The sequence below is a fragment of the Ceratotherium simum genome, chromosome 18 (genome assembly GCF_057802395.1).
Source record: "Ceratotherium simum simum isolate JZ-2026a chromosome 18, ASM5780239v1, whole genome shotgun sequence".
Lineage (NCBI taxonomy): Eukaryota > Metazoa > Chordata > Mammalia > Perissodactyla > Rhinocerotidae > Ceratotherium > Ceratotherium simum.
In genome coordinates, this window is record NC_141917.1 from 14,238,678 (window position 1) to 14,266,668 (window position 27,991).

General features: G+C 45.4%; 1 protein-coding gene across 1 annotated transcript in view; it reads right to left on the reverse strand.

The window, feature by feature from the left end:
- Positions 1 to 17,475, reverse strand: part of RETREG1 (reticulophagy regulator 1) — a 141,184-nt gene extending 123,709 nt beyond the window's left edge. Inside the window, exon 1 of the mRNA XM_004422688.3 lies at positions 17,129 to 17,475. Within this exon, the coding sequence (XP_004422745.1) occupies positions 17,129 to 17,442 (314 nt within the window). The 5' untranslated portion in view covers positions 17,443 to 17,475. The remainder of the gene's footprint in view (positions 1 to 17,128) is intronic.
- Between the last annotated feature and the right edge of the window lie 10,516 nt (positions 17,476 to 27,991).

Sequence of the window (27,991 nt, forward strand, 5' to 3'; positions counted from 1 at the left end):
GGCTTCTCAGAACCTGTTGGAAGTCAGTCTGGCTCTCCTAATTTGCCACCATGCTAAAGCCCTGTTGCAATGATGTGGTTGGTCAGGTCAAAGAGGATGGTGCCCTGGCCAACTCACGCATCCTTATCACCACAGGAGTGGTAGCAGATTGACCTCCCTCCTGTCTAAGCAGTGACAGCCATGCCAATACACAATATATGTCTGGGCTTCTTTCCAGACATCTGGGAGTTCTTCTAACTAGAAGCCAAAGATCAGCAACGGCATTCTGGGGACTGTAGCCCAAGAATGGTTCTTTTGCTAACAGTCACGCTCTTGAATGCCATAGGCACACGGCAAGCCTTTACTGGGTCACGGGCTCATAAGCCTTAAGACATCTACCTGTCTCCACCAGGCAGAACCCACACACAGCAGAGATTCCATGGGCAACACCGGAGCTAAAAGTTGGCAAAACACAGAATCCAATGTCTTAGTCACACATGGCATAAATGTACAAATGTGAACTTTTCAGTGATGTTTAGTGATATTCGAAGTGAAAATTTTTGGGCCGGCCCCATGGCTTGGCAGTTAAGTGCGCGCGCTCCGCTGCTGGTGGCCCGGGTTCGGATCCCGGGCGCGCACCGACATACCGCTTGTCCGGCCATGCTGAGGCCGCGTCCCACATACAGCAACTAGAAGGATGTGCAGCTGTGACATATAACTATCTACTGGGGCTTTGGGGGAAAAAATAAATAAATAAACACTCTTACAAAGTGAAAATTTTTAATGAAAATAATCAGTTTCCATTTTGATAAATGAAAGCTAGTGTTCACTAATAGTAGTGAATTGAAAAAACATCCATTTTTAAGTCATATTTTCCATTTCCATTGGATCATATTTAAAAATCCATTCTAATAAACTTAGTACGGGAGCCCAAAATGAAACTTTATTGTTAAATATCTTTAAATATTTAGATATTTATAAGAAAAAGGTTAAGAATTTAATATACCATTTTGCATAAACTACGATAATAAACTAGTTAAAGTCTCTCACTAAAACTTTCTGACGTTATGAACAACATAACAATGCAAGTTCTTGCTTTGAATTTACCCAAAAAGTATTTGGAAGTTAAATTCAAAAGGTATACCAAGAAAAATATATATTCATTCTTAAAAAGATGAATTAATAGATAAAGTAAGGCTTCCATACCACAGTCAATACCCCAAGATATACCCAATTTGGGGCAGAAGAAGTCAACTGCAGGAAGAATTTCACATAATGCCCCTCCCTCCAGCTTATGAGCCAATTCCTCCACACACAAAGATGGAGTTGGATTTTATGTAATTCATGAGCAACTGAGCCCAGAAGAGAGACCACGAGGCTGTCTTCTGACTTATGGTGAAGTCCCCTCTCAGGCTACTGGGGATGTGCAAATCTACAGCAGTTGTAGTTTTGTGCACCACAGTCCCTAAACCGTGCTGTCCTAATGGATATCTTTGGTCCTTACTTTTATATTTTGTTTTTATATCCCACGAAAGCTTGAATTTTTTTAAACACTGAGTACATGCATGTTTTTTGTCTGTGAACACCCTGTATTATAAGTACCAGCTATAGGGGAGCGTGATGAGGTCAACAGCTCTTTTAAGGAGACTTTATTAACAAATAAAACCCCTTAAGTTGTGTTTGATGACTAATACAACTATTAAAGTGACCGTGTCCATTTTAAAAGGTCCCGTTGCTGTTTTAGCAAACACAGGTATCAACTGGTAGTTCAGGAACATAAAAAAGTTTCCTTTAAATAGTTAACGCATTTTCAAGTGACAAGAATTCTGTCTATGAAAGGGTTTCCAGGATGGCGTTACCCTCGTCATTTGAAAGAAGGTTCTACTCCACTAGCTGGATGTCAAACATCTTGTTTCAAGTAGACATGGTCAAATGCAAGCCATTACTACTGAGAGTGAAAATTCTCCTTCTGTCAAAAGCGACTTTGAACAAACTGGCTCGTTTGACAGGAGGTAAGAAGGGAGGGTGAAGTCTGACACAAATGCCTGAAGCTCACAGCTAGGAGCTTTAGAGGGGAGAACTGTCAATCTCCAGGCTCTCAAGACCCCCAAAGGCATGGCTGGATCAACACAGCAAAGGCTCCACCCTGACCTGTAAAACATGATCGGTGATTCCAGCACTTGGGAACATTATTGTTTTGCCTTCCTAGGTTTCATCATGCTCAACATTTCAACACAGCGGCACACAGTTTCAAAAAGGGATCAGGAGGCTCTCATATAGGTCATGTTGTCACCAGCTCACTGAGGGCTGGGACTCAGTTTCTTCACCTATAGAATGAGGGAGTTAAACTGGAGCAAAGATTCCCTACCTTTTATTTCATCAGACAGATGTCTTCTTTTGAAAGGTCTTAGCTGCTAACAAAATGAATAACATGGTTTACTAGGTCAGAGCTAGTGCAACTTGATCAGAAAAATAAGTATCTTCCATCAGTCGTATGAAATACTGTCCCTTTAAAGAACGCGGGAGCTTGGAGTCCTAGATGATTTTAATAGATTCATTCTATGGTTCTATGGTTCTGCTACTCTGGATGCACATTTCTTTCAACGCTACGCAGACCAGCAAAACACAAGCCAAAGGGCCAGTGAGGCTTTTTGGAACCTGATAAGCAGAAAGTGGCACCCACATGGCATTAAACTCCAAAACAAACCTACAATGTAAATGTTATAAACCAAACCTACAATGTTACACCCTCTCAACTCAGTGCATCCTGGTCTATGACAAGTTAGGATGTCTGTTCTGAGCCCTGTGCTAACGAGGTCAAGGCATGAATTCTCTCTGCCTTTTGGTTCAATTAGGATCACATGTGTTCCCACAAAGCCAGGTCGGTTGCTAGGCCTGACACCCACCCACCAGGGTACCACTCAGCAAAGCCCACAGGAGCCAGCTAGGCAGCCTCCCTGCATGACTCCAGGGGGCACTACTCAGGCTGTTTTCTGTGTGAGTAGCCTTTGGAGGCAGAGAGAAGCCCTGTGTTCAACTCCATCCACCTAGACAAGGGGCTACAAAAGCCACACACCACTTTTGTATGGCAAGCAAACTCCGGGTCCCAGAAGTATGAAAAGACAAAAAGAAATGCTTTAAGCGTGCCCTGAAGATCTAAAGCGCAAGCCACAATCACACAGCAGTGTGGCCAAGTCCCTCCTGACCTAAGTCCCAGAAATCATACACCGATGGTGGGACCAAGTGCAGACCATCTATAGGAGATGGGGCTCTGGAAAGCATCCGTCTGCCTCAAAGGAACACTGGAAGCAAGAGAGAAGACAGGTATGGCCATCCCTCAAAATTTGAAGGGAAAATTATTCCCAACCCAGAATTCTAAACCCAGCCAGACTAGCAATCAACTGGAAGGGTGGGATAAAGACATTGCACACGAGTTTTCAAAACGTGTATTGCCTATGTACTCTCTCTGAGCCAGAGAATGTGCTACCTCAATGCAGAGGAGTTCACCAAGACACAGTCCAGCAATAGAGGGAAAACACAGAAATGATCAACTCAGAGCAAACATAAGGAAACCATAAACCACCACGAATATTCTCAAGGAGAAGAAACGGGGGCCTCCCCATACAGGCTGCTAACTTTCTCCTGACCCCATTTTCAGCAAGGGTCCAGTAACAGAGGCCAGAAGTAACAGATGACAATGCAGATGTCCAAGAGGACAGCAGGCCCAGGGAACAGGCAGATGAGACCAGAACAGGGGGCTGAGCACTCCAAGAGGGATGGCTCCAAGGGAAAGAAAAAAGGAGAGAAAAAAGACAGAAGTGTCGGTCTGATATGTTTGACCTTTATCAAAAGGAGATTTCCAGAAATGCTGGAGAGTTAAAAATATCAAATAGACAAAAATGCTAAGAGTAACAGAAAAATAAAGTTGTACAGTACGGAACTGTAAACGTGGAATTCTCCTTAGCTCATGTATGAATGATGCTCACATAGTCCTAAGGGTTGATCCCCAAATTGTCACGTCCATCATGACAGTGGATGGAGGAGGGGAAGGGTGCATATGTGAACCGGAGTGAGAGGAAAAAATAATGTCTTGGATTGCTAAACCAAGAAATGGCATTTTCAGGATATTATTTAGAAAAGCCTAAATAGAGCTAAAAGCAGAAAATTAACTATTGTTGCTCTGAGAAACAGGCTAGGAAGTGAGTGGAGGTGAGGCAAGAGATTGCTGCATTTTTATTAAAAGTCTGGTGGAATTAATTGATCTAAAAGAGAGAAAGAGAAGGTGTGTGAAGAGAAAGAGATTGATTTTCATAAGTAGTATTCTCCACATCATTTATTACATATTCTGTCTTTATAGCTTTAATTTTTTTCTTTGACCCAAGTGGTATTCCACAGAGCTTTAACAGATTTCTAAGAATTAGAAAAACACACAAAAATAGAATACTTTCAGATTGTAGTAGGTACCATGAAGGATATAAGCAGATCTGAAATTGAAATTAACAGGTAAGAGAGACCCAGAGAGAGTGGGAGGGCAACCCACCAAGGAGGTGACTATGAGACTGCTGATAGTGAAGGGGATGGGGAAGAGACGCTGGGAACAGGCAGAGTCTCAGAGGTGGAAGGAATGGGCCCAGCAGCCAAGAGAAGCTGCAAACAGATGAGCAAGATGAGGAGTAGGACCATCTGGTTCTCCTGAACATCCTCCTGTGCTCCTTCAATAAAGACATCACCATCCGTGCCAGCCCAACAGCCCAACCCCACCCAGGGTATGGCAGACATGCTCCTTAAAGACAAGATGTCATTTCCCCGAACGCTAAATGCACCCAGGCTCACATCCCAAACCACACGCACTTCAGGTTCTATTCTACACCACCACATGGTGCAACCATCTGAGAAGATGCACGAGTCCACATGACATTTTACCTGTAGAGAAAGAGCTGTCCCCAGGTCAAAAGGGCAAACACCGAAGAGAACTGAAATATGATAGAGGTGGACCACTTGACAACTCAGAGAAATGCACACCTGATAATTAATGCCGAAAACGGAAAACAGAGATGGAGGAGTGACGCTGTGTTTGGTGCCAAAATTTTACTTGGAAAAATAAATTAACTTCTTTCCCTAAAGCAGATACGAGATAACCAGCTATGTGGGAGACAGCTGAGGTTTCAATTTGAGAAGTAAATTAACTTTATCCTCCAGGAGACAGAGAGGAAAAGCCATAAAAATCATGCTTTCATTTCATATTGCAACCTCCCCTTGTAACAGAGTCTATTAGGGGAAGAACATAGAGAAGCCTGGTTGGAATCCCAGGTCTGCTACATACTGTCATCTTGGGGCAAGTGATTTAAATGCCCTGAGCCTCAACATCGTCCTCTGCAAAATGGGGCAATGATCTCCCGCCGGGTGGTGTGAGAATTAAATAAGAGAATAACTACATCAAGTGCCCAGCAAACTAGGAGCCCAATAAATGGTCACTGTTAAAATCAAGGCTCACTGCAGATATCACAAAGTGAAATCACACAAGGCCACAGAAAGCGTGCCCCAAAATTTGTCAAAAGAAAACTGGCTTGTTATACAGTAGCCAAATCAGTTTATCTAGAAGCCCAGTGGCCCGGCGTGGCCACACTTGTGTGAGCGCTCTGCATCAGCTGAGTTTATCTCTCCAATGAAAAGCTGGGTCGGTGTCTGGGCAGAGACAAGGCTGCCTGGCCCGTGGCTCCAGCTCTTTCTTGAGTTCTAAGTTTCCATCAGGAGCATGCAAGGCGCCACATCTCGCCTGAAGTGTTTTCACTTAAGGCGGTGCCGTCTTCATCCCAAGACAAAAATATGTCCTTCCCAAATAAACTGAAATCGGCAGAGAACAAAGAGCACTGTAGAGAATCTCTCTGGAAAACCTTTGAAAATACTTAAGAGTTTTATGCTTCTAAAAGCATATCTGTAAAGATATGTGGATACCATGGATGCATCTGATCTCGCTTCTTTAGCAAATGGGAAATTTCCCATGTAATATTTACTGTTAAACTAATATAGTAGAGGGGTGACCACAACACTAAATTTAGTACTATTCTCTTAAAAAAAAAAAAAAAAGAAAAAGCACCTTGAAAAGAAATTCGTCTATGAGGACGATACAGGAACCTGATAAAAAGGTATTCACTGAAGAAATGGCCAAAAATTAAAAAAGCCAAGAAAACAATGTAATTGCGCCTTTTCCCTCAATCATTTGTGATTTCCTGACGTCTTTCCCCATGAAAGTGATAGCCAGTCTCGTCCTCCCTCAGCCTCCTCCATCTCAGAAGATCATCCTCCTCCTTCAAAGAGAACTCAGCCGCCATTGGTCCAGGCACAGGACTCCAGGCCACTTCCACTACAGGCATGCCCACCTTCCCCCTTGTCCTCAGGTATTGCAGGAAGAGGTGTCCAAGCCCAGTCCCTTCAGGCTTTCCCAGAGCCCCCTGCTGTCACTTCTCCCTCCCCCATGTCATCAACATCCTCTTCATCATCCCCATCCCCGCAAATTCCACTGTTCCTCAGGGAACCCACTAAGGCGTCTCCAGGTATCTGGAGAGTGGACAGAGGATAGCATAGGGCGGGGCAAGGGGGGGTGTTAGGACCAGAAGGAGCAATAGAAACAGCTAAAATGCAGCTTCTGACATTCAAAATAGGGTATCTCAATAGGTGTGAAAGCTGGCCATTAGAGAGAGAACGGATTTCCTAAACTGCCTGGCAAACTCCCGTTTGCCAGGTTAGGAGCCAGCCTGAGGACCAAATCACACAGGGGCCCAAGGGACAGGTAGAGAGTCCTGTCCTCCACAGAGACTGAGGTGCAATGTGCACCGAGGAGGCAGGGATGCGGAGGAAGGAAGAGAGAATCCTCCCTCTCCTTCTGGTGTGATTGGGAAGCCACGCCCTACAGACGCTGCTCTCATGAAGGCCAGGAGGGAGCACTTGCCAAGTCCAACACTAGCCGAGGACTTCGGCCATTAGCCTCCTTGGCTCCCTTGGCTCCTCTGGACCCTTCTCTCTGGGACTCACCATGCTCTGACTCTAAGATGCTCTTTTTTTTTTTTCCTTTTGTGAGGAAGATCAGCCCTGAGCTAACATCTGCCAATCCTCCTCTTTTTGCTGAGGAAGACTGGCCCTGGGCTAACATCCGTGCCCATCTTCCTCCACTTTATATGCGACACTGCCACAGCATGGCTTGACAAGTGGTGCATCGGCACGCGCCCGGGATCTGAACCAGCAAACCTCGGGCCGATGCAGCGGAGCTCGCACACTTAACTGCTTGCGCCACCGGGCCGGCCCTCTAAGATGCTCTTTTTGGTCCCCAACCTTGGTAATGTCAGTTTCCTCCACACTCTCCCCGAGGCTCTCCTCTCATATTACTCAACAAGTGTACCCTAGGAAATTTCGCACTCCCTAAGCCTTCACCCCAACACATCCAAATCTGTACTTCCACCCAACCTGTGCCCTGAGCATCGGCCCATATATCTAACCCACGGGGACTTCTTTGGGTAACTTCACTTGATGGCCCATGGGCGCATCAAATTCAACACCCCCAAAATTGGGCATGTCACCCTCCTTCCCCACTGCCACAACCTGTTGCAACCTCAATGACCCCCACTGGTTAATACCAGGCTCTCTCCATTTACCCTGGTGGGCTGAGTCATCCGCTACCTCTGTCTCTGCTAGAACCCATGAAATCACTCAGTCCTCCTAATCTTACCTCCAGAGTCTCCCCTGAATCCATCTCCTCTTCTCCATCCCCACTGTCTCTCCTCACCATCACATGCTCCTGCAAAGGTGTCCTAACTGGTGTCCGGCCCCAGTCTCTTGCTCCCCTAATTCATCCAGGGGGGCCGAGGGAAAGCCAGCAAGCAGAATCCAGCAGAGCTGCTGCATGAAGCTCTAAGCTGAACTAACGGTATCTCCCCTTGCTCACCCAACCCCAGCCACATTGGACTCCTTGCTGTTCTGCAAACACTCCAAGCCCACTCTCACCCCGGGGCCTTTGCACACACCATTCCCTCGCCTGGAACATTCCACTGCAGAGGTAGCTACTGGGATCATTCCCTGACTTGCTCTTCAGGTGTCTGCTCAAGGTCACTGCTCTGAGAGGCCAGCACTGACCACTGCAACAAACTAGCACCTCCTTGTAACTCCCTGTCCCGTCTCTGTTTTAGTTTTCTCCCTAGCATCCAGCTTCTCCGAGCATTTTGTATATTTGTCTGTTGTCTTTCTTCCACCATTTCCACCACTACAATATAAGCTCCATGAGAAAAGGGATCTCGTTTTGTCCACTGTTACATCTCTAGCACCTAGAACAGTGTTGGCATGTAGGAGCACTCAACAAATATTTGTTGAATTTCTGAATGGAGGTCTTGAAAGAAATGGACTAATATGATGGTCTTTATATTAGGGTAACAGACAAAGACTGCTTATTTGATATGGTCCAAATTCCTGAGCACAGTCCAATAATAACCTCTTCATAAATTGGCCCCAATGTTTCTCTTTCAACCTCAACTCTGGATATTCCTCCAGCAAATAAACCACCCTCCCATCCCCTCCCCTCCCATCTCTTTCTCTCCCCCTGCCCCCATCTCTCTCTATATCTACATAAGTGAATATTTATGAGTGCTACTGTGTACCCTGTTCAAGCTTCCATGAATTAACTGAGCACCTAGTACATAATGGCTACTCCATATGTATTAGCTCTCTTCCACTTTTTATGCACTGATCATCCTGTCTCCTCCCCAAACCCTATACCCGTCATTCGCTGCCTAAGAAAATCCTATTGGTTCTTCTTGGCCCATGTGTGATAATTTAGTGCTCGCAGCACAACCTTGCATTAGAATTATTTGCTTACTAATCCGTTTCTCTCACCAGGGATCAGAATGTGTTTTAGTCATCACTGTATCCCCAGCAGCTAGGAATAACCATACTCCTCATTTATTTGTATTCATTTTGATCAATCAGACTGCTTAAAAAATATTCATGTACAACAGGATAAAAAGAAAAAAGAGGAACAAAAGGAAGCTAAGGTAAAGTTATTACCCAAACGGCATAACCATAAAATTGTACAAAATCACTAAAGATGAGATTTATAGCTATTACAGTAGAGAGAAAAACCTGATGAGTTTCTAGAATGAGTATTAATCTGGTAAAAACAGCCCCCAATTCTTAGGTCCTCAACCAGCTCCTGGTGGTGAGGTACCAAGGTCTGAGAGAACAGCCTTCCATAGGATCGCATGGAAGCCCTGTGTCTAATAATAAGCACGTGAGGCCACACTCAAGAAACATTTGCTGAGTGTTGAATATGAAAAATGTCCGTAACTACTTTCAATGAACTGAAGCCTTTCCATTTTGCAAGACCCTTCTCAAGCTAGCCACACCTTACCAAGGCTAGGGGAATATCCTCTAGTCCAGCTCAGTTCATCAAACCTTTCCAAACATCTACAATGTTTCAGATCCCGTGTTGGTGCCACCCACCCAAGATTAATAATTCATATTCCCCGCTCCCCAGAACATACCCTCGACGCAAGTCAGGTGAGTCTCCCCATGCTGACAACATCCAGTGCTCATCCCATATTTATTCCTGGGTTCGTCCTACGTGTAAAGTCCTTACCATTTAACCTCACTTTTACAATTACGTCCTCTTTTCTAGACCTATACAATAAATTGCACAGAGCTTTCATTAACTATTCCAAACCCCCCTGATCTCCACTATTCCTAAACCATAAAGCCCTACAGACAGTGGCATACAATTTAGAACTGTGGTGTACTGTTTCAATCAATTCACTGAACCAGCCACGTCTCCTAAACCAGAGAGTAAGCTCTCTGAGGCAAGCTCAGATCTTGGGCTTCTGGTATACCGCCAGCACCACGTGGGCAGGAAACAGGCAGTCATGCATGGTGCTGACTGCCTAGATGGAGCTGAGATAAGGTGAGGAACAGGGACCAGACTGGTGAATAGGCTAAAAAGATCCCTCTTAATGCAGAACCAACCCTCTCCCAACATAATTATTTTCACCTGATGCTGGAATTAAGTACAATTCTCCAATACTGAAAAATGTAAGCCCTAATTGTCTCCTACTGGTTTTTAAAGTGATGGAATAGAAAAAAACAGTGAATTTGTGGAAAGAGGATGTGGCTTCATGACCCAGCCCCATTACTACGGTCTGAGGCTGTGCTATTCAAAACAGTAGCCATGAGCCATATGTGGTTATTTAAATTTAAATTTAATAAAATTAAAAATACAGTTCCTGAGTCACCCTAGCTACATTTCATATGCTCAACAGCCACAGGAGGCTACTGGCTACCATATCAGACAGCACAAATGTAGAATATTTCCATCACTGCAAATAATCTATTGAAGAGTACAGGTTGACGTTGTCTTTGGTAGTTCAGTTCATTTCTATGGGCCTCAGTCTCCTCTTGCGTACAAAGGGGACAACATCTGCCTCCCTGGATTGCTGTAAGATTTAAATGAGGGGCTTAATGTGAACGTCCTTATGAATTTTAATAGTTACAGTTCGACTATATAATATATATATTTAACTACATTTGATATATGTATATAGGTACAGTTTGACAAGAGTCTAAACAGTCATCAATAGTAGCACTGTCAAGGGAGTTCCTATCAATTAGAATAAAGAAATTCTGTCTCAGGCTATGTGACTAGAAGGATGCTGTCTAGGAGGAGGGGAGAAAGTACACACTGGTCAGACTATCTCAGGAATGCTGCATTCAAGGGAATACAGATAAACTGAAGCATGTCCAGAAGAGTCTGGAAACCATACAGGAAAAACAGCCAGTGCAAGGAGCCCAGGAGTTGTCAGCTGGGGGAAAGAAGACTCAGCAGGAATGGAGAACAGAAGGAATCTTGAAATAGACAAAGGACTGTCCTGGGGAGAGGCCCCAGATCTTGGGCAGCTGCAGAGATAACCAACAGGTGGGCTCCACTCGTATAAGGAAGATACTTACTAGTTGGTGCTAGTTAGAGTTGTCCAACAGTGGAAATGCTGCCATGGGGAAGAGAGCTCATGATCCCAGCAAGCGCTCAAACGCAGTGATTCTCAAACTTGAGTGCTTATCAGATCACCTGGGGAGCTAGAGGAAATCCAGATGTTTTGGCCCCACCTCCAGGGATTCCAGTTCAGTAGGTGTCGGGTGGGGCCCATGAATCTGCATCTCTAACAAGCACCCAGGTAACTGGATGATGATGTCCATGCTGCCCATCAGGGGCCACTGTTTTGAGGGGCATGGCTCTAAGGCAAGCTGGAGGAACGCGCCAGTGATGGTAAAGAGGGGGCCTTGACACCAAGTGGGAGGTTGCATCCTGCAACCTTCCAAACCAACTCTAGAGGACAGCACTCCAATGACTTCCAATGGGTCCTGGGCATTCCATAATGCATGGATGCCCAGCCTGAGACACCTCGAAAGTCAGAGTACCCAAGGTCTCCTGCCAGGTATGCCCCTGTGTAGTCAGCTCAGGCAAATCACCTTCCTGTAGTTTTACTATTTACACAAATGGGGGGTAATGTCGTCATGCAACGCCCGATGCTCCGAGGTAAAAGGCCTATGCATACACTTTTCTGTACGCCATAGTCTCCAACTGTGGGTTCAAGACTAAATTACATCAGAGTGGCTTCGTAGGCTGCAGAGGCAGTATGCCCTAAAAGGGTGGCTGCATTGTAAGACATTACAATGTATTATGTAGTATTATGACCAGCAAGGAGACTAAGAGGAGGGGAAGTTTGCTCATCCCTGGCCTATCCAAACCAACTGCCACGTGGCCATACAAAACATGGGTCAGAGCTTACGATTCCTCTCACCAAAAACAGACATTTCACACAAAGGTTTGTGCTTGAATTTCTTCAAGAGCTTTATTCATAATAGCTAACCCTGACCAGCAAAAGCATAAACAAATTGTGGTATATCCCTAAAGTGGCATATCAGTCAACAATAAAAAGAAACAAATAATTGAAATGCACAACAGGGATGGATCTCAAAACTTCATGCTGAGTAAACAAGGCCAGACACAAAAGACATCATATTCTATGGTATCATTTATATGAAACTTTAGGAAAAACAAATCTAATCTATACTGATGGAAAGCAGATCAATCCCCCCCGGGGGATGGGTACTGACAGGAAAGGGACACAAAGAAACCTTTTGGAGTGATGGAATGTTCTAGATCTTGACTGCTGCTGTGGTTACATCAGTGTATACATTTGACTGTACACTTACAGTGTATGCATTTTATTGATAGTATACCACAAAAAAGTTAATTCTTTAAAAATAAAAACATGGCCATTTTCTGTTTAACTGGAATCACTGGATTTTATACTTAAAACTGATGCCATTGCCTCTAGGAGGAAACTGCACAGCTAGTGGGAAAGATATCTTCAAACTGTTTACCCTTTTGTACTTTTCAACTTTTGAACTGTGAGGTGGTATTAGCTATTTTTAAAAATATATAAAATATGGGGCCAGCCCGGTGGCGGCGTAGCAGTTAAGTACACGCGCTCTGCTGCTGGCGGCCCGGGTTTGGATCCCGGGCACGCACCGAAGCACCGCTTGTCAGGCCGTGCTGTGGCGGCGTCCCATATAAAGCAGAGGAAGACGAGCACAGATGTTAGCCCAGAGCCAGTCTTCCTCAGCAAAAAAAGTGGAGGATTGGCAGATGTTAGCTCAGGGCTGATCTTCCTCACACACACACACACACACACACACACAAAATATATATATATATAAAATTTAAAATTAAGAAGAATTTTAAAAACATGTCCCTCATTGGTAAAGTGAGGGAGACACAGTTCTAAGACTACTGGACTGTTGCCCAATCTATTTCAGGTTGTAAAAACCCTGCTTCTTGAGACAGTCACTATGAGTGGTCTGTGTTTCATCAAACTCCTCTGAGCTCCGACTGAATACCATTTTTTTAGCATTATTTAGTATTTTAGTATTTTTCATAAAATATATCATAGATAAGAAGGCATACACACACACACAGAGTTTTAAAATAATTATAACTTGAACACCATGTTACCACCACCCAAGTCAATAAACAGAACACTGCCTGAACCCCAGAACCTTCCATGTGCCCCTCTGTGATCACACTTTTCGTTCTCCCGGGTATAACCACTCTCTTGATTTTAGGGATAAGAATGTCTTTCTTATCTCCTATGTGTATATCCCTAATCAATATTGTTTTGCACATTTTAAAACTTCTTAAAAACTGAATCATTTTGCATGTTATTGTGTGGTTTTTGGCCCCAAATTACATTGGTAAAATTCATCCATGCTGTTGCCTATAGCTGTGGTTTATTTTCATTGTCATACAGAATTCCATCATAGGAATAAATGTACCACAGTTTACTTAACCATTAAAATATTCATGGACACTTTTACAAGGCATTTTTTTGGTCCCCATTGCCTATAGAAAAAACAAGTCCAAACACACAGGATGACATTCAAGGCAAGCAGTGCCCCCAAATGTGCATCCAAAACACCCAACCAGTCTCATCTCCCACTGCTTTTCTCTACCAACACACGTGCCATCACATCAGTTTAGTGTATTGGTCAAAATTTTAAGTACACCTTTAAGATGCTATTCTTTTGTTCATTTTATTCCTTAGGGCTGGAATGCTATTAACCATAGATCTACCCAAATCATTTCTGCCATCAAGGTCTGGTTCAAGCATATCTCCTTATGAACCCCACAATCTCTTCCATCCACAATGCCACTGCTCCCCGAAAACCACATCAAAATGAATCATCCTTTCTCTTTCTCTTCTACCGCACTTGCTTTAGGAAGCCTTGCGTTATACCCATTTGTTATGGCCACATCTCAATTTTTGTCCTTTTGGCGCACAGCATTAAAATCTTGCAGATAATGGGCAGGTAATAAATGTCAGAGCTTTTGAATTCAAACTCAAAATCTTGAAAGCTATTGCTGGTACAAGGTACTAAGTCATTCAAAAACATATGTTTAAAAAGTTAATTTCAGGGCTGGCCTGGTGGTGTAGCGGTGAAGCGCGCATGCTCCACTTCAGCTGCCCAGGATTCACAGGTTCGGATCCCAGGCACGCATCGATGCCCCGCTTGTCAAGCCATGTTGTGGCAGCGTCCCATATAAAGTAGAGGAAGATGGGCACAGATGTTAGCCCAGGGCCAATCTTCCTCAGCAAAAAGAGGAGGATTGCAACGGATGTTAGCTCAGGGCTAATCTTCCTCACACACACACAAAAAAGTTAATTTCCACAAAAATGAAATAATACTTATTAATATGAAAACATCGTCACTATCGCTTAAGACAAGATTTGGTTTCCTCATATTTCTAACATAGATCTTTTTGTTTTTCTCATAGAAAATGCAGTGCTTTAGAGTTCCTGGGACACAAAATGTTAGAGTGTCACATAATTTAAGATCACTTGATAAGAAATACACTATTTAAAGAAAACTTAATGTCCTTGAAAAGCATTTTAACCTCAGAAACAAGAAAGGGGAAAAACACTTCAAAATTTTAATAAAATTAATGGATCAGAAATTCCAATTAATAAGTATTTCAGAATTTAAAAAGCAGGACTGTTATCTTTCTGTCAAAGAAAATACATGTGTGGAACGCAGATAGTGCAAGCAGGAGAAGAAATAGAACAGATAAGAAGAAAGCTATAATTGGATTGAACGCCTGGGCATTGTTCACCTCTCCATCAGATTCATTAAAAAATTAGATGGAAGACGTCATTCCTGAATAATACAAAATATGCCTTTCAATTATTTTATGCAAAAAAACATTATTTTCAATAGATGTTATTAAGAATACATCAAAGAGAGAAATGTTTGCAACTCATATTACAGAAATTAGGCTGAACTTTTTTATATATAAAGAGCTCCTACAAATCAATAAGAAAAAGACCAAAGGCTCAACTAAAAAAATGAACTAAGGTTATTTATAAACAGATAATGCAAAGAAAAGATACAGTGGCTCTTGAATATAAGAAAAGAATGCTCAATCTCAGAGAAATACAAATTAAAACCACATTGGGATATCTTTTTTCACATATCAGATTTGCAAGATCAAAAAGCCTGATAAAATACTGTTGGCAAGGGCGTAGAGAAACAGGGAGTCACACACATTGCTGGCAGGAGTATAAATTGGTAGAACTCCAGAGAAGTGCAATAATGTAGTGACAGCCATCAAAATTACAAGCGCACATCCCCTTTGACCCAACAACTTCACTTCTGGAAATAGTTTCATATACGCAAAATAATGCAGGTACAAGGCCTTTAGCTATAACACTGAAATAGCAGAAGTTTGGAAACAACCTTAGTCCATCAGTAAGAGACAAGGTAAATAACTTGTGACATCCTTACAATGGAATTCTACGGAGCTGGAAGAGAACCAGGAAGTGATCGCCAAGATACATTAAGAAGAGGAATAACCCAGATAGTATTCCACAATTTGCATAGAATATTGTGTATGTGCTGAAATATGCACTCTCTGGAAAAATACATAAGATACATAAGAAAGATACTGGTAACAACGGTTGCCTCTGGGAGGAAACTGGGTAGCCAGAGACAGGCGTGGGAAAGAGATTTTCAAAATGTTTAGCCTTTTGTACCTTTAAACTTTTGAACTATGAGGCTATATTAGTTTTGTTTTTTGTGTGTGTGTGAGGAAGACTGGCTCTGAACTAACATCCAATGCCAATCCTCCTCTTTTTGCTGAGGAAGATTAGCTCTGAGCTAACATCTGTGCCTCTCTTCCTCTATTTTGTATGTGGGACACTGCCTCTGTAGGTCTGCGCCCGGGATCTGAACCTGCGAACCCCGGGCCGCCAAAGCAGAGAGCGCGAACTTAACCACTACACCACCAGGCTGGCCCTTAGCTATTTTTTTAAATAAATAAAATTTAAAACTAAGAAACAGAAGTTTAAAAACATATCCCTCATTGGTAAAATGAGTGAAACACAGCCCTAAGACTATTGGACTGTTGCCCAATCTAGCATAATACAATATACCCTCCTTATTTGAGTGATCACAACTTCATAACAGGACAGACAAATTTGGAATAAACTCTAGAAACATACATAGCTAAGAGACCCAAAGTAAAGTTAATTCACATTCAGGGACCCTGATAAGACACAGTTTGTTTTACGAGAAAACCAGGACCAGCACAGATGTGCAGAAAAATCTTAAAGTTGCTCGAGTTAACCTAGAAAATGGCAGGCTGTGTATGTTTTGTCCATTTATTTATTTCCTAACTTGAAGGGTAAGAAATCTATGTCCTGTAAGGAGGTATCTCTTGCTGAAGCTCTGCTTCTTCTGCACTGTGTGGGTCAGGCTTGTTATGAGGACACAGTTGCAAACAAAGGCTTTTCTCCACCCTCCATCAGACTGGTAACAGATGACAGGGCTCGTCCTTCAATGAAGGAGCCAGACACTTCCCCTGCCCTTACCGGTGAAGGGCGGTTTTTGGAGAGACAAACCTGTTGATCAGGCACTTTTCAGAGACCATTCCTGTGTATTCTCTGTACTTCACCTAAAAGTATGACTGTTTTCCACACTGTGCACACCTAGGGGGCGGGGTGATGTACATAATCCACCTATTTGCCTCTTGTCTTCTCATCAGGGAGCAGACAATAAACCCGACCCTCCAGGGAACGGAAAAACAAATCATTCAGCGCCCAGCTCAGGTGGCTGATGAAGGCGGCGCGGTCTTCAGCGTCTACCTAAGCCGGTCCAGCTAGGCCTGCTGGGGGTGCAAGAACCAATACAAGTTCAAGCACGTTTGCTCGCCTACTTCGGGCGAGCAGGTCAAGCCCTGAGAGTTTTAGAAAGCAAGGACAGAAGTTTCCGAGCACGCCTGGCACACCTGTAGGTACAGGTGCCGGCGGGTCAGCGACCGCCTCGCATGCGAGGCTGGATACCCAGCCGCAGGATGGCAACTGTTTACAGGGCAGTGCGTCTGGAGGAAAGTCGAAGTGTGTCTACCTGTTCGAGAAAGTGGGAGAGGGCTGACACTTCTTCCTCCGCAGTGTCCAGCGTGCACCCCCCACCCCGGGCCCGGGGCGCGCCCTCCGCCTGCCCTCGAGCGTCCCAAGGTCACCTGCCGCTCCGGACGTCCCCATCCACCCCGAGCTCTCACCAGAACAGCAGGTTGGCCCCGACGAAGCCGAGCAGGCTGCGCAGCGGCCTCTTCCAGCTCAGGAGCTCGTCGGCGCGGCAGCCCAGCCACAGCACCGGCTCCCCCAGCAGCCAGGTCACGGCGGCGGCCACCCCGCCGGCGGCCTCCTCCACCTGCCGCCCCGCGCCGGCCGCCACCGCCGCTTTCTCCGGCGCTTCCTCCTCCGGCTCCTCCGGGGGAGCCTGGGGCGGCGGCGGCAGCTGGGGCGCCTGCTCCTCGGCAGCGGGAGCGGCGCATCCTTCCTCGGCGTGCTCCGGGGGCGCCGGGCTCGCCATCTTCAGCGGCGCTTCCAGGCGGGGACGGGCACGCGCGCGGGCGCGCCTGGGTGTCGGCGCCGAGAGGGCGGCGGGTCCCGGCGCGGGGCGCGCACCGCGGGGCGCCAGCGGCTGGGTGCCTTGTGACGTCAGCCCCGGCCGCGGCGGGGGCGCCTCCCGGGGGAAGTGGGTGCGGCCAAGTTCGCGCGGGGGCGGGGCGGGGCGGCCTCCCCGCCGTGGGCGCGCGCTGGGCGGTGTCCCGGGGGAGCGCGGGCCCCCTCGATGGCCTCGCCCGGGACCCAGGGAGTGTGACCCTTTTCCTCTTCCCTTCCAGCTGCGGGGGATGGGGAGGGCGAAGTAGAGGACCGCCGCCCGGTTACTTATTTAAAGAGAGTCAGAGCCACGGGCAAAATCAACTGGACATCTTCGCTTTCTCAAGCCAGGGCCACCCCTCGCCCATCCTACACCTTGGAGGGCGTGGATTTCAGCAGCAGATTTCAGCCCCCAGCCCCCCGGTCCACTGCCCTGGCAGGGCCAGCCTGCACGACCATAGCAGAGATCTTTAGGACTCTGGGAATAACGTGATGATGTAAATGTTGGACTGAGAAAGGAATTAAAAAACATTTGGGGTCAATTCAGGAGCGTCTGGCCCTCTCCTTTTACAAGTGAGGACACGCCAGGCCGCAGCGAGGAGCGAAGGCGTGTCCTCTTTCCGCCTGTGGGCAGTCATCGGGCTCAAAACGCACGGCGGTCGGTGGGAGGTGCAGGTGAGCGGGGAACTGAGGAGGGGGAACCCCTGCAGAGACCGGACGCTTTGCACGTGTCAGACAAGGTTTGGCAAGCCTTGACTGCAGTTACCTCAGAGCCACTGTGGTCTCGATGTCACAGCAACACTGGGACAGGGCTAAGGCGGCCGTGAGGGGGACACAGGGAATCCTGAGACCTCCCATACCCGGCCTTGCTGGCCCTGGTGCTTCTGGGTGCGTGTGGGGGGAGGGAAGAAGGGAAACTGTTCATGCTCGCTTTCACTATTTGCATTTTTAAAATGTTCTATTCTTTAATCCGCCTTGGCCCGCCTCCCCCCCCCGTTCTTACTTCTCTCTAGAACAAAATGCCCCTTCCCCCATCCTGAGGGTGCTACCTGTGATGCATCAGGGCATCTTGTATCCTCTTGGGGTTTACTACTGGCAGCCAGCCTGCTTTCACAAGATGAATGGGGCTCATTCCCAGAGCGGTTAAAGCCCCTTGTTTTAAGGGAGCCTCTGGGGAATGTTCTATAATGCTCGTCTGGGTGGTCATTATACATGTGTATACCTCTGTGTATACATATGTAAAAATTCATTGATCTGTACGTTGCAGGTGTGTGCACTTTACTGTATGTCGTCCCTCAAAGGGGTATTTTCCTAGAGTTTTCCCAAAGGTTTGCTGAGCACCTGTGTGTCCAATGCCTCGCTAACCTCTCTGGTTGTGGCTTCCACCCACAGGAAGCTCACAGTCCAAGCAGGGTCCAACTGCCATTGTGATAACTGCTGTGCTGGAGATAATCACTCAGGGCTGAGAGTCCCTCCTCAAATCGTACATCCAAAATTAGGGAAGGAGTGGAGGAGGCTTTTGGAATAGATGGCATGTGTCCTGAGTTGTAAGGAGGAGGGAAGTAAAGTGGGGATTGGGGGGAGGTGGCAATAATTTCTTTTGGGAGATGAACATGGGAGAAGGTGTGGAGTTTCAGGTGGAGGCGCAGTTCCTTATGTGTATTTGCAGCAGATCACCAAGGCCTTGGTGGATCCACTAGTGGCAGAAAGTTTGGTTTTTAACCTGAAGGCAATGCAGGCTCTCGGGCATTTCTGATTTGCCTTTGAGGAGAGTCATTCTGACAGCCTGATAGAAAGCGGCCATGGAGGCAATGAAAAAGTCAGGTGGAAACAACTCAGGTATTTTTTTCCACAAAAGAGAGACTATCTTTTCCCAGGTGTTGGTTCCACCTCTTAGCACTAGAGGAGGAGCTTTTGAAAGCTAAATGATGCTATATTGTGTAATCTGGCCTTTGTGTGGCACTGGATACAGCCCAGGGGTTGCGATATTCTAAGATTCGTCACTGGACTCTGTGGCTGGAGGAGAGAAGGCAGGGCAGAGGAGACGAGGAACCAGACATCCCCATTGTCTAAACCAGTGTGGATGTGCTTCCAGAAACATGTTTGCAAGATTCTTCACGTTCTCCTTCTCTCCCGGCATTCTAATTATTGTTGTCAGGATCTGAAAGATGTTGACAACCAAGACACATAAAAGGTAAACTCGAGTTGCTATATGTGGTTTGCAACACATCTTTATTTAATGATAAAGCTCCCTACCCACAGCTATGTGAAATTTTTTCTTTCTCTTTGTTAAAATTACAGTAGTCCCCCTTACCTGTGGTTTCGCTTTGTGCGGTTTCAGTTACCTGCAGTCTGAAAATATTAAAGGGAAAATTCTTGAAAGGAACAGTTCATAAGTTTTAAACTGCATGCTCTTCTGAGTAGCGTGATGAAATCTCATGCCATTCAGCTCCATTCCATGCAGGATGTGAATCATCCCTTTGTTGGATCCCCAACCATCTACATCATCTGCTCCTGACATCCAACCATTGGCATCATCATGGGTCAATGATCCCCCTTCTGACATACGGTCAGAAGGTCAATAGTAGCCTAACACTAGGTCACAATGCCTACATCATTCACTGCACTTTATCTCACCACGTAGGCGTTGTATCATCTCACAGCATCGAAAGAAGAAGGGTGAATACAGTACAATAAGATATTGAGAGAGAGAGACCATATTCGCATAACTTTTATTACAGTATATTGTTATAATTATTCTACTTTATTATTAGTTATTGTTGTTAATCTCTTACTGTGCCTAATTTATAAATTAAACTTTATCATAAGAATGTATGTATTGGGCCGGCCCTGTGGCTTGGCGGTTGGGTGCGCGTGCTCCGCTGCTGGCGGCCGGGGTTCGGATCCCGGGCGCGCACTGACGCACCGCTTCTCCGGCCGTGCTGAGGCCGCGTCCCACATACAGCAACTAGAAGGATGTGCAACTATGACATACAGCTATCTACTGGGGCTTTGGGGGAAAAATAAATAAATAATTTTTAAAAAAAAGGAATGTATGTATAGAAGATATATATATACGTATGTATATATATGAATATATATATATATATATAGGGTTCAGTACTATCTGCAGTTTCAGGCATCCACTGGGGGTCATGGAATGTATCCAACACAGATAAGGGGGGACTCCTGTACTATGGAAAAAATTCTACACAAAACTGGATTGCATAAAAAGCTGGACTGATTGTTCTAAACTGTCTTTTCCACCTCTGACCTCTAATAATTACTGACAAATAATGTTACAGGAGTAGATGCTGGTATAGACACATAAATGGGTGTTACTGGGTGTTCCTTCTTTGTCTAATTATCTTTGTGATGCCTTGAGTGATTTATTCAGTGCTAAGACTACATAAAAATAATGCTAATGATGGTTAAAATAAACCTTGTCCCCTAATTTCAAGATGATGTCATATTTCTAAATGTGGATAACCTTACTGTTGAAGATTCTCTTCTGAATTTTGCATCTCTGTATATTGGAAACAGAGTGATTAACACTAATGAGCTAGATGATTTGACAATGTATATCCAGGGGAAACAAGGAAACTGGGAGTGTGTCAGAAGAAGAAAAAGAGAAAGAGAGAAAACAGTTGTAGCCACTGAATCTAAGAGACAGTTTAGAAAATAACACAGCTCTGGCAAAGAAAGCCAGAATGCACATAGGAACTCTTAAAAGAGGCCACTCACCTTTCTCTTCCAAAAGTAGCTAGAAAGCTTGTAATAGGAGAGAGAAATAATGAATAATTAATTCCCACTCCAGGAGGCCACACAGGCAACATCAAGCGAAGCCTTAGAATGAGAGAGAGATGCCGCAGTATTACTTTTTTTTCCCTGAAATGTTTCATGTTAGAATCCTACTGTAGGTCCATGACTCCTTAAATGAAAAGAGCGATGCAGACATGGTGTTTTTATTAGTCCTGCAATAGATTATATTTGTGCTGATAATTTTATTAAAGCAATTCTACCCTCCTGTTCTTAACCATATCCTCTACTTCTTGTTCCTGACTTTCCCTAATTTTCTTGTCACTGAGCCAAGAGAACCTAGATAGTTCACTCTAGGCAGAGAGAAATAGGAGTATCACACAACAGCAACATGGAGGAAATGGGAAGGAAGATTGTGCCTGGATTCCAAGGCCCAGCTCACAGAAGAAACTGGCTATTTCTGTTTTGGGTTGACTATCTCTTGTGCTTATAAGAACTGAAATATCCAGGGCCGGCTCTGTGGCTTGGCGGTTAAGTGCGCGCGCTCTGATGCTGGCGGCCCGGGTTCGGATCCCGGGAGCGCCCGGAGGCACCACTTCTCCGTCCAACGCGAGGCCGAGTCCCGCGTACAGCAACTAGAAGGATGTGAACCTATGACATACAACTGTCTACTGGGGCTTTGGGGGGAAAAAGCTGAATAAATAAAATCTTTAAAAAAATAAAAAAAATAAAAAAAAAAAAAGAACTGAAATATCCAAACTAGAATAGTCTACGTTTGACAAGCATTCTGTAAGGGAGGTGCTTACCAGAAATGAACAACCTCACACCAAGATGGTGGCCATCCATATACCAGCTTGGGTACCCAGGTTAGGTATTGCTCCCTAATAATACACAAGAGAGCTCTTTTAGGGCTTCAGAATGGTTAATCAAAGAGAACTGAGGTCACACTACAACAAGAGTATATCCTGAAAAGCTACTATCTGTCTATCGACAGGCACACGTATCAGCACACACAAACACACGTAATCAGCAAGGATGTCTGCAGGACATTAACTTCCAACCCCTTCCTGCCGTGCTGGCAGTTACACCCAAATCAGCAGACTAGCCACTGTTCTGGTCCTGTGTTGAAGGAGGTCAGCAAGAGGACATGACCACAGGTTGACCCTTGAGCTCGGGCAATCGGAGGCTCCTCACTCCCTCCCCTGTCCTTGAAATGTACACTCTGCCCACCATTCCCATAGTGGGAGCTGTTTGAAGGGCCCAGCCTCAAGAGAGTATGGTGTTGTTGAGACCATCTGGACTGTGTACGTGACTGAACCCCATTAAGGCGTCTATACAAACTCTTTTTTTTTTTAATAATTGATCACCTCAGGGACTGAATTTTGTACAGCTAATTGAGTCCCATTTCAAGCGAGTTTTTTTTTTTTTCCTCTTTTCCTTTTTTCTCCCCAAAGTCCCAGTACATAGTTGTGTATCCTAGTTGTAGGTCCTTCTAGTTCTTCTATGTGGGATGCTGCCTCAGCGTGGCTTGATGAGCGCTAAGTAGGTCAGTGCCCAGGATCCGAACTGGCGAACCCAGGCCCACCAAAGTGGAACTTGTGAACTTAACCACTGCACCACCCGGCCGGCCCATCTTTACAAACTCTTAAGATTCTGGCGGGTGGGTGTGGAGATCTACTCGCCCCACAGCCACCCAGGACAAGCCTGGTATGTAAGTGTCCTTGCTTATTAACCTGCCACCTACCAATCTGGAGTGGTCTGCCTCTGTCTTCGGTCTTTCCTTGCCCTCTGTGTATGCAGGCCAATTTCTGATCTCACTGGGGGAACTCCCAAGGTTGCAAACCAATATGCTAGTCTGCAGCCTCTTCTTCTTTTTTTTTGCCTGTATGGTCCTCGTTCTGCCTCACTGCACTTTTGTATCGTTCATTCATTATTTCTTCATTCACTGGTCATTAAACATTCATTAAAGCCCGATCGTGGGCATACAGTAAGAGAAGCAGGACCGCTTATTTCCCTCATGGTGCTTAGGTCATTGACAAGGGAAGAGGAACCTGGAGAAGGTGGCCAGGTGAAGGGAATGGAGAAGTGTGAGATGCACGGCCCAGAGGCAGGCGATAAGCCAGCCTGGCCCCCGGAGAAAACCATGAGGGGTTCTGAGCTGGAGGACGGGGGATGAACAGGCCTCCTCCCTGTGTGCTGCTAAGGAGTTTGAGCTTTGGGGCCATTGGTGGGCTTTCAGCAGGAGCGTGAAGTGGCCTGGTTTGTGTTTTGGAAAGGTGTCCCTGGAAAGTGGATAAAATAGAGCCTGGCAGAGACACTGGAAGAGACTTTGTCCTTGTCATTCACTGAGAAAGGGGAGGGGAGGAGGGACAGGTTTGGGTCATCTTTGGAAATGTCAGTTAGGCAGTTGGATACAGGGGTCTGCAGCTCAGTGAGCAGCAGGGGACCTGGGCAAGAGACAGACCCAGGCAGAGGGAATGGCCTTGGCAGAGAGAACTTGGCAGAAGGCAAGGCTGAGATGAGTTTGGAGGCGCTGGCCAGATCAGATTGACTGCGTGGAGCAGAGAATGTGATGAGACTTTTGGATAAACAGATCCGATGGAGGAGAGTTTTGAGTAGCAGTCGCCAAGTTTAGATGCAGTCCTGTGAGCAATGAAGAGTTCCTGAAGTTTGTGAGTTTCTTTGTTATGTGTTTGTTTTTACCAAGGAAGTGATAGACTCAAAACAGTCCTCTGAGGTCCCAAGATTTCCAGCTTGACTTCCATCTCAAAGCAAACTGTGGTATCATTATCTTGAAATCCAGGTCTCAAAATCAGGCCTCCAGTCTCGAGGGGTATTCTCTAAGCTAAAATTAGATGAGTGGAGTATAACGGAATAGCTATGAGAGTTACATCCCACAGACATCCTCTTAGAGTGTGTATTTGGCTTGTCAGTTACTAATTTTAGCTCATTAGAAATTAGATGCAAAACCTATCAACCCTTTAGGCTGGGAGAGTGGCCCAGGCCCTGTTGAGAACGTGCAGTCAGGCTGTGTCACGTGTGTCCTCTTAGACTGTGCACAAATGGGCACTGCTGGATGTTTACTGCACAGCCAGGGGCATTCTTGGAGACCTTTAAGCTTTACAAGACTCAAGGGCCTTCTGAACCATCAAAGGAATTTTAAGATTGTACTTAATATCATTCACAGTTCAGTATATTTGCTTGTAGGCTAATTCATTGAAAATTGATGGTTTCTCTCTGCCCCATCTGCACTCTCACTCCTGCCCCACCCTTGCCCTAAACCAGGTACTCTGGTGCCACAGGTGGAACTACGCCAAAAAAGGCCTTGGGAGCTTACTCTGGGTTGCCTGGACAAGAGCCTGGCTGGGAGGCCAAGGAGAAGATGCACATGAACCCAGGGTCCCACAGGCTCACTGGCCTCCGCTTCCAGAGCCAGCTTCCCCTGGGTCCTCCAATTCCCCAGGTGCTGGGCAGCTGGATTTCTGAGACAACCTCTGCCGACTGCTGGCAGCCAGTGTACCTACAGACAGCTTGTTCTCCCATTGATGAGGTTGTTCTTGCTCTTGCCCTGTAAGGAAAGGAGGTGACAGATTTGGAGGGGAGAGGCTCCTTCTCCAGGAATGTCCATCCCAGTGGGTCCCAGAGAGCGCCCAGGCCCTGGCAACACACCTTGTGAGTTAAGCCTGTTCCTTAACCCATACCGTGTGGGGCTGTTTGAGTCCCCACAAGTCCTGTGGGGAGGAAAGGTGGAGATCACAAAGAGACTCTTCTGGCATAAGAAGTAGCATTTACAACTGCCCTGTCATCTACAGTAACCCACTGTCCCCAAGGCAAGAAATATTAAAGTTTTGCTTCTGGTCTCTCCTTCATTCTCTCTGTCTGGAGTAACCATATGTCAGGTTTGCCCACGACAGTCCTGGCTTATGCCTGCTGTCTGGCATGGTTATTAATAGCACTTCGCTTTCTTTCTCAAAGGTGTCTTGGCTTGGATGATGAATTTTATGGACTCCCCATCCATCTCCAGTCTGTCAACAGCCACTGAGAACCCTTCCTCTTAAATACTCTCATGCCCATATCCCTGTTCTCCAGTCTCAGGGCCACCATCCCTGTTCAAGCTTCATCACTTGGTGCCTGTCTGAGCTGCAGCAGCCTTGTACCACCTCCTCTTCCAACCCATCTTGTACACTTCTCCTCTAAAACACAGCCTTCACCATGTAACCCCCACCCAAGCACCTACAATGATGCACAGCCAAACCTAAATAATCATAAACCACCTTCTAAAGCCCAGGTTCATCTCTTTCTAAAAGCTGTACTTCTTTTGAGGCAGATTAGCTGCTCCGTAATCTGAACACTCAGGTGTAGTCAGATTAGCTCTTCACTGAGTCAACGCTCCAAGCAAACCCTCACATCCATGCCTTTGTTCATCTTCTCAAACTCCAGCTCTCCTATCTGCAGCTCAGCCCAGATAAAACCCTCCTCAAGTGGGAAGGGCATGGGTTTCACAGTCATGAAGATCTGAATTTGATCGTAGATCCTCCTGTCCAGGCACTAACCACTGTGTTTCACTGATCCTAACACACGTTTTTTCCCCCCACATTTAACATACCCAGGAATGAAATGTACCTTAAAACCTATGGCATCTTGATTCAATAAAATATAGTAGCTCTCTGACTTTGTGTTACAACACAGACTCTCTGAGTCTTGGTTTCCTCATCTTCTAAAACAGGAATAATACCCGATTTTCAAGACTGTTGTGGGAATTACTTGAAATAACTGCAGTCCAAGAAGAGAATGTCTCCATAGGAATCTGGATTCTATGCCCAGCCATTTTGTAATGATTGCCCAGTATCTCTTAGGAAGACCTGTACCACGTGGAAAAATTGTTGCAACGGTTCCCAAAGTTTGTGTACTATAGAATTTCACAAAATTCTGTGCAGAGTCGGAAAGAGAAAGCAGTCAAACTCACAGGGGTGGTTTAACCACAACACTCTGCTGAGAGCTCTGTTCAGAGGAGATAGTGAAAGGAGACATTTTTCCGTGGGTAATGGCCCAAGTAGCTTTTTGTTGGAAACGTCACTCGCATGGAGAAAACTACAAAAACAGCTTTGTCCTTAATTTATTCTTTTTTTTTCCCCCCCCAAAGCCCTAGTAGATAGTTGTTATGTCATAGCTGCACGTCCTTCTAGTTGCTGTATGTGGGACTCGGCCTCAGCACAGCCGGAGAAGCAGTGCGTCGGTGCGTGCCCGGGATCCGAACCCAGGCCGCCAGCAGCAGAGGGCACTCACTTAACCGCTAAGCCACAGGGCTGGCCCCCTTAATTTATTCTTAAGTAGAAACTTTTCAAAAGCTGATTTTATGTAAAAAGTCCACAGGCAGGTTTCTTAAGCATTGGGTCACAGGTGGATGTTTTGATAATGTTCAATTAGACAATTGCCCTCCCTTGTGAGAGGTCCTGTCCCTTCTGTATAAAGGTTTTCCCACTCCAAGAAGACTGACAGCCAGCCCCCCTGTACAACCAGCTGACTGACAAGGGAATCTTTCCTTCTGTCTCTCTCTGCCGCCACATCAGGGGAAAAGCCCCAAACCCTGGCTGATAGCAGGTCTGAGTTAGGAACATCTTGTGTGCTAGAAAGCAAAGACATGTTCAAAGGCTGTTTAATAGTCCATGTCGAAAGGACACAGAAGCCAGCTTGAAAGGGATCCCACTGACCAAATCTGGGAAACTTTGAGGATCAAAAAGAATAATCCTGGTCAATGATTATAGCACACTGAATTTAAAAAAAAACCTCACGACTCCATAGTGATTCTCAAAAGAGAGAGAAAAGCTTGCTTTACAAAAGATTATAAGATAAGTGTAAACTAAATTATAGATTTAGAAAAGCACCTTTTTGTAACTCTCAATGTAGTAATTAATTCAGGCAATGATCATCAATGAATAATATGATCCACTAGGAAAAAGGCTGTAGGCAAGAGGGTGTTTACACGACCATAAGCTACTTATTAATTACAAAGGCAAAAGTGTGTCTTTGCATTGGAGAGATCTGTCAGCCTTCACCTTATCTGCATCTCATCATGCTTGGCATCCCTAGCACTGGGACAGTCTGACCTTATAAGCCCCCTGATCTGATGCCTTGGGAGGGACACAACAAAACTTGCTGGAAACGTTTGACCTGAATCAAATCCTGACAAAACAGAGGCATGCAGAATGTAGGATGTTCTACGGGTCAAGTGGCCTGGATCTGCAAAGCATTTGATGTCAAGAACAGAGGAAGAGTTTGAGGGGATTAAAGAGATGCAACAGCCAAATCAATGTGTGAAACTTGATTGGATTCTGAGTCTAAAAAATAGCTATCAAGGACATTTGGAGGGGAAATTTGAGTCCAGATTATGTGTTAGATGATTTTGTTGAATTAATATTGATTTTCTTAGGTGTGATAATGGTATTATAGTAGTGTAAGAGAATGGCTCCCTTCTGAGTGATGCAAGATGCAACGTTTAGGAGTGAAATGCCATGATAGCAGCCATCTGCTGTCAGCAAAAGGGAAGTGTGTATGTATATATATGTATAGAGAGAGAGAGACAGAGAGAGAGGAAATGGGTGTGGCAAGATGCTGGTGAATCTGTGTGAGGGGTGTCTGGGTGTTCACTGTAGTGTTCTTTCAACTTTCTTGTGGGTGTGAAAATTTTCAGAACAACAAAAAAGTTTTTTAGAAGACTG